Source organism: Sinocyclocheilus rhinocerous, unplaced genomic scaffold (assembly GCF_001515625.1).
Source record: "Sinocyclocheilus rhinocerous isolate Xijiao unplaced genomic scaffold, SAMN03320098_v1.1 scaffold3000, whole genome shotgun sequence".
Taxonomy (NCBI): Eukaryota; Metazoa; Chordata; class Actinopteri; order Cypriniformes; family Cyprinidae; genus Sinocyclocheilus; species Sinocyclocheilus rhinocerous.
The window spans coordinates 521924-529354 of NW_015639757.1; the positions used below are offsets into that span (position 1 = coordinate 521924).

General features: G+C 32.3%; 2 protein-coding genes across 4 annotated transcripts in view; one reads left to right on the top strand and one right to left on the bottom strand.

Moving 5' to 3' along the window:
* LOC107751580 (MLN64 N-terminal domain homolog) overlaps nucleotides 1-1135 on the top strand; it is a 9185-nt gene extending 8050 nt beyond the window's left edge. For both annotated transcript variants that reach the window (XM_016567322.1, XM_016567321.1), the window contains 2 exons: nucleotides 731-786; nucleotides 901-1135. In XM_016567322.1, coding sequence (XP_016422808.1) covers nucleotides 731-783 — 53 coding nt within the window. In that variant the 3' untranslated portion in view covers nucleotides 784-786; nucleotides 901-1135. The remainder of the gene's footprint in view (nucleotides 1-730; nucleotides 787-900) is intronic.
* Nucleotides 1136-3008: 1873 nt separating this feature from the next.
* On the bottom strand, nucleotides 3009-6751 carry LOC107751581 (uncharacterized). Of its 2 annotated transcripts, XM_016567324.1 has the most exons (5): nucleotides 6737-6751; nucleotides 5795-5940; nucleotides 4718-5038; nucleotides 4330-4422; nucleotides 3009-3342 (listed from the first exon to the last, which is right to left on the bottom strand). In XM_016567324.1, the coding sequence occupies exons 2-5, from the start codon at nucleotides 5847-5849 to the stop codon at nucleotides 3200-3202; spliced, it is 612 nt and encodes a 203-aa protein (XP_016422810.1). In that variant the 5' UTR covers nucleotides 5850-5940; nucleotides 6737-6751; the 3' UTR covers nucleotides 3009-3199. The 2 variants fall into 2 exon arrangements, with proteins under 2 accessions (XP_016422810.1, XP_016422809.1); XM_016567323.1 differs by lacking the exon at nucleotides 6737-6751 and having other exon boundaries at nucleotides 5795-6439.
* Nucleotides 6752-7431: the final 680 nt, after the last annotated feature.

The window sequence follows — 7431 nt, forward strand, 5'->3', positions numbered from 1 at the left end:
TTTAGCAAGGATGCATTAAACTGATCAAAAGTGACAGTAAAGACATTTATAATCTTCCAAACAAAATCATTAAATCATTAAAGAATCCTGAAAAAATCTTCAGTAGATCTCTAGATTTTCTCATTTACAGTATTTCTAGTTTAACAGCTTTTTTTAAAATTTTGTTTTGTTTTGTTTGTGCTTCTCTATTCTTTCTTTGCTCTTCTTGATAATTGAATCAGCGGTGTCCAGTCCGTTGTGGGCAACTAAACTCTTTTTGACATTGCTACACTATGTGTCCCTTTTATATTTTATGCATTCGTTTTAAACAATCGCACATGTCTTTTGCATCACTCTATGCCTTTGTATGCTTTAGATTCACATGCTAAAAAAAGATCACTTTACTGTGCTGATTTTTTTTTTTTCAGAAAGATGTTCATCTTAGTAAACAGAGCTTTTAAATAGAATGAATACTTACTCAACGTTTATATATATATTCATTTTTCAATATTATTTCAGTTTTTCAGTTGTTGCTTAGAAAAGCATCACAAACAACAGATTTATGTGTACTTTATTAATAGGAAAAAATTGAAAGCTTGAATATTTTTATGAATATTACATACCTTGTGCATTTATATAAACATCTTCACTGGTGTTTTTTTTTCGGCTTGTTTGTTGTGTGCAAACAACAGCCATGTTCTGATGCGAACATTGATGTTAATCACACTAATATGATCTTTTGCTTCTGTAGACTCCGATGAAGACCTTGATGATAAACATGATCTTGAGAAGCCCATCGTCTAGCAGGTATTAATATTAATAATATTAATATGAATAGTTATTTTATCAAATGTTTTTCTTCCTCAGTTGATCTAATCTAAATAATGTAAATAATAGGTTGTTATTTTGCTTTTTTATTAGGAGCTCAGATTAAACACTGACTTTCAGAGTACAACTCTTCCAGCGCTGCTCGACCTCGCGCCGTGTGTCTTAATATGGGTTTTTGTACATGGGTGACCAGAACTAGACAGTCGCTCTGCCTTAGATCTACTATCACCATGATCAGCAGTTTGTTTATCTGTCTCTATCTGCCCACACAAGCTCTTAGTGCAATCGATTTTTTGTGTGTCTTAATTTTTTTTCCACTGAACAAAAAAACAAAACCTATGGTTTATGCAGTATGGATTGAAAAAATGAAGGATTTTAATGTGTATTTTGAACTTAACCATCAAATGATATCACTGTTGAACACGACATTTAGCTTGTTTTCACATGACACTCTTCAACTGCTTCTGTGTAACAAAACGACTGCCGTCTCACGTTTATGCTATAAGCTCCATATGTGTATTAACTCTGATCTCACATACATCACTGGAGAGGACCTAAATGTGAATAGCAGTATAGTCTCAGGTCTGCACTGTGAAGATTTCATGTTTTTCCCATCTGTTTTATTTTTTTAATGCGTTTTCTGCCAGTCTGTGAGTTTTTGGAATGAACAGAGAGATGATATAGGCTTGATTTACTTGTAAAATAAAGGACTTGCCTAGTTTTGCATGAAATGCACTTAAATGAAGAAATATATGACTTGTGATGATGCATGGATTTATGTTTTTTTGGCTCCACTTCAGGAAGCATTCCTAAATCATCTTATTTAAGTAAGTGAAATCTACTTCCTGTTGAGTTTACTTGTGCCATGCTTACTTAATAAGGGCTTATGTGCCTGGTGCAGGTCTGGGACCTCCGGTTTTCTTAAATTAATTTGAGAATCTCCATACAGTATGTACCTATCACAAAGCCTCAAGTATGCAGGATGATGGCAGATTGTATTCTTCTTTCGTTATGCATTAAAACAATTACTGCTTTTATTAAATGTGAGTCTTTATGCATGCGTTTCTACAGCCTGAAAGCGAGGGGAGCGGAAGCCCCAGCTGAGAGTCAGTTTGTGCTCTCACGGATAGTGCAACCTCCTCGCCCACAAATAACAGCTTAGATTAACAAGACAAACACCCTGCAGCCGCTAATAAATGATCAGCCAATCATACTGAGGTTAAACGGCTGCATGTTTTCTTTCCAGTAAGCGCCTCCGCCTGTGGTGTGTACATACCCAACCACATTTTCCTACCGCAGCAGTTTCAATCACCATCGTGATGTTTTCACATTCATGTCAAGGGTTTGGATCTTTAAACGTAATTAATGTTTTGAACAGATACAAGAAATGCTCTTTTGTAGCGTAGTAAACCATATAAAGACGTAAAGTGTTATTCAGTTTTAGTAAATTTTAAATAGAAAAATTGGTAACACTTTACAATAAGGTTCCATTAGTTTAATATATTAACTAACAATGAACAATACATTTGTTACAGTATTTATTCATCTTTGTTAATGTTAGTTAATGAAAATACAGTTATTCATTGTTAGTTCATGTTAATTCACAGTGCATTAACTAATGTTAACAAATAAAACTTGATTTTAATAATGTATTAGTAAATGTTCAAATTAACATGAACTAAGATCAAATAAATGCTGTCGAAGTATTGTTCATGCTTAGTTCATGTTAACTAATACAGTTAACTACTGTTAACTAATGAAACATTGTAAAGTGTTACCGGAAAATTGTACATTTTCGGCAGTAATTTAGCAGACATTAATAGTCAAGTTTATTATTATTATTATTATAGTATTTTTATGATGTTGATATGAATTATTGGCACCGAATTAAATTCCTATCTGATACATACCGTATTTTATTGGTATTTTGATTTATTGATAATGTCTAGGATAAAATGCATAAAGGCAATCATCTTTTTATATGATCATTTCATTTGTATTTTTAAGATAACCTCACACAAGCATGATTTATTAAAAGAGTTTCATTTTTCAGAATTGAAAAAGTGCATTTATAGAGAATTCCTTTTATTACACATCTAAAAATAACATTTCATTTATTTTATGAGCAGATTTTATTCTGAGAATGCAAAAAAAAACTGAATACAATGGGAAAACAAAACACATTTTAAATTTGGGTACATTACACATTTTTAAAAATCTAAATATTGCATTTCAAAGATACAAAAATAAATGTTGCAAAGCAGATCTACAACGAATTTAAAAGCAATACGGTTAAGCAGAGATAATATATAGATATGCATCTATGCTTTAGTCAGCGAAATATAATAAACCTTTGCTTGCTTGATATTTATCTTATCTTAGCATTAAATCTCTAAGAGCTTTCGTCTTTCTTTCTTCCAGCTTTTCGCTTTAATAGAAAGATAGACACAGCACAAAAATATATTCCGTTCTTCATGAGCATGACACCATATGCGTAGACAAACAGGAACATACTGGGTATTTGCTCTGAATCTCCTGTAAAAAAACAAAACAAAAGTTAAATGCTTTTATGAAAAACATTTACATGTTAATAATTTTATTCATACTATATATAGGTACCACGCATAACATATCTGCATAAATTATGTTTTCGATCAACATCAGGATCTTAGGTAACAATACATGTGAATTAACCCCTTAACTGTCACTCACATTTTTGAACATAGAACCAAACTTAAATTTTTATAATTCATGAACGAAAACATTTTGTAACATGATATTGATGTACCATTTTCATGGTAATGCAATGTTTGATTTTAAAATGGGTTTCGAAGGATGAATTTTGAGATTTAAAGTTTTCAATTGATATATCATTTCTGATGATTTCTAAAGTGCGACAGAGAAAAAGGCAACAAAGAAGACTTTTTTTGACAAAGGTCAGAACTCCTGTATATGTAGATTTTTGAGGTGCACTCTTGTCAAAAATTATTAAGAGCAGAACTCCTGTTATGATGTAGATTTTTGAGGTGCATTCTTGTCAAAAAGTAATCTATTACTTTTCCTACATAATTTTTAACAAAAACATTGGTAAAATAACTATTTAGGAGCCTTAGACCTTTCCAACGATATATAGTTTGTCATGATTAGATTAGGATTTAATTGTAATATAGTGAAGTAAACTTAGGCGTCCCACAGATGGGTGTTTTAGCAGGAATGTTTTGACAATGTACGTTTTTTTTCTTTTCTTTTTGGTCCATTAAGGTACAGTGTGAATAAAAGTATTAAGACAAATAGGATCAGTTAGATCAGAATAGTTCAGTGACTCTATAATAATCATAACAGTCGGTTAAATGACTTTCTGAAACATAAAAAGAAAATGTACAAATGATCACACTCTCAAAAATATAATTTAAATGTTTACATTTTGGCTTGGAAATAAGATTTTGAAATACAAAAATAGTAAAAAAAAAAAAATCCATCCAAATGTATATATAGTTATCTATTAATTTTTCATTTATTCACCTGATATTTGCTTTTTTATGGTCTCCTCAGTGCTGGGTGCACATGTTGGTGGGTTCTGATCAACTTTAGATTCTTTTGATGGGTTACTGTCTTCTAAAATATAACAATACAGTCACAAAAATTAAATACGCACACACACACATGTATTTCTGAATGTCATACAATTTTACAGTTTCATCCATATGTTAACACTGTAATGTTTAACTCAAATAAAAACATACTTTTAATTCTAATTAATTCTTTGATTTAATTAAGGTTTTAATGAGGTTTTCATATATAATAAGAAATAATCATTTATAATCCAAGCTCTCTGTGTCTAAAACCGTATCAGTTGTATTCAACTTTATTTCCATGGAATTTGTAGTAAATCAAAGTTTCTTCAAATTACCTCTCTTCATTTCAAGAGTTTGGGGTTTATCAGTGTTTCCCTCATGGGCAACAATGCATTGGTAGTCGTTGTTTTCGGCCGTGTTTTTATCTATAATCATCATACTTGTCACAGTGACTGCATTTTTGTTATTCTGTTCCACAACATTTTCCTCTGGTACATCCGTCCAGTCTCCTGTTTCGCTCTTTTTTTTCCATGTGAATTTCACCAAGTCAGGAAACATGCCACTTGCCTGGCATAACATTGTCTGTTTGTCATGTTTGTCAATGTATTTTTTTGACGGTAGGTATCCATACAACTTTGGTGACTTAACCTGTGAACCTTGAGAGAAACACGTTGAACATAGCTTCAGTCATCAGTGAGCAAATAAGCAACAACAACAAAAAAAAAGGATGACTGGCAAAGTTTTTACTTAAAAATTATATAATTTTATGCATTTGAAGAAATTCTGACACTGTTTCCTACCGGTTACAATCAGCCGAGTTCCAGATCCAAATCTTTTGATCCAGTAGCCCACTCAGATTAAGTCTATTACAAATACTTCTGAACTATCCAAAACCTTCTAGCCTGGTATATAATTGATTTAGACCATTGTTCCTGATGGTCTACACTATTTTAAAGGTATAGTTCACACAAAAATGAAAATAATGTCACTGTCACCGTCATGCCATTCAAAATCCATGACTTTATTTTTCTATATAATGCAAAAGATATTTTGAAGAATGTTTCTACTGTTTTTGTTTGTACAATGAAAGTCAATGGGCTCCACAACACTGAACCCCTTTTTATTTTCATTGTATGGGCAAAACAATGTTCCACAGAAGAAAGTCATACATGTTTAGAATGATATGAGGGGGAGTAAATGATGACAGACTTTTCATTTTGAGTGAACTATGACTTTAACATATTTTCTCCTTTTTTACGCAAACAAGCACACTAGTTAAGCAGTGTGGAATTGCTATTCTAGCTATTCTTCTCTCTGTCTCCAGCTGAATTACACAAGTAATTGGTTTGAAATTAAGTTTACAATGCTTAAAATCTGCCTAGAAGACCTTAATTATATGAATTTTTTCTTACCTGTCACATAAAGTCTTGTACCCGAACCAAAGACTTTCTTGTAACCCACAGTCATTTGTTCTTGAACAAAAAGGTTCAGCTTGTGCAAAAGAGCATCTGCTGTTGCTTCATGTTGTAGAAAATCCCTGTAGAGTTTTTAATATTGGCTAAGAAAGAAAAAAATGAATATTAATCTTGATTTTGGTCACTGAGGTGCTAAAACACTTTTAAATTACTTCTGCATTGAGCAGATCCAGCAATAACTGTGTGCCATATCACTCTGTTACCAGTAGGGACTGCAATAGTTTATTTACAAGTCTTCCAACAGACTCATGGCCGGACAACAAGCTGGGATTTGACTCCACAGTGGGAACACGGTGGGCTGTGGCTAAGGGGACCCACTAAACTTTTAGTAAAAAATTAATATTAATCAGTTAATTTAAAAATGATTTCAAGTGAAGGCCTTTTGTCTGCTTATCTGAGCAGCTAGTTCAATTCTGTTGATTCCTTAAATGCTACAGCTTACAGTTTCTTATTATTCATCAGCACATTTGTCCTTCATCATTTAAAATGTCATTCCTTGCCCTTTTAAACCTTGTCCTTCTTTTCCCAAGTGTTCAGGATCAGCAAACACTATTTATAGTGCATGAAATTCATTGATTCAGTGTTTAGCAGATGGCTTTTATATCATAAAAACTTGTGGCTTGTGGTTTCAGATTAAAGCAGCCTGCTGAGTTTTTGTACAGTGTGTTAATATTTATTACTACTGTGCCGCCTGAGACCCAGCAGGCACAGTAATACACCGCTGAATGCTCTTTTTTCAGTTCAGGTATTTTCAGAGCCAAATTTGACGGTTTCCTATCTATTTTAAATGATTCAAAACCAGCATCATTGTTTGTGGCTCCACCTGAAATTGATGAATATAATATTCTTCTTAAGGTTTGTCCCTCTTTTAGTTGATACCAGTGAATGTAGCCAATGCAGTCTGATGGAAAATTACAGTCTATAACAACTGTCTTTTCCACAGATTTGGTCAATGAGATTTTCTGTTGCATTTTCACATTTCCATCCACTGCAAAAAAAATAAAATAAATAACAATCAGACTTGACTTAAAAACAGTATGTTGCCCTAGGTAAGATATAATAGCTGATATAAATATCATGTTAATGTGTATAACTTGAAAATTATAACAGAGAAAATAATGGTATATTGAAAACTTCAAAATGAGAAGACTCACCTTTACATAAAAGGTAAATGAGAAACAAAAAATATAACTGCATTTGAAGACTCATGATGGCAGAGAGTGTCTGGAGAGCTTCTGTCTTCATTCTGGGATGAGGGGAGGTCATATGGGAGGTTTATGATATTAAGTTTCCGGCCTTCATGTTAATCTGAGTTTGTTTTGTGGTTCATGATTCAAATGTGACAGATTCTACAGCATCTACTCTGTGCTTTAGTATTACACATATATAAAATTAGCATAGGCGGTTTTAATGTTTTTGAAAGTAGTCTCTTATGCTTTGCCAAGACTTAACTGATCAAAAATACAGTAAAATTAGTAACATTTTGAAATGTTTTAACAACTTAAAATAACTGTTTTCTATTTTAAACTGTCATTTTTTCCTGTGATGGCAAAGCTTAATTTTCAGCAGCCATT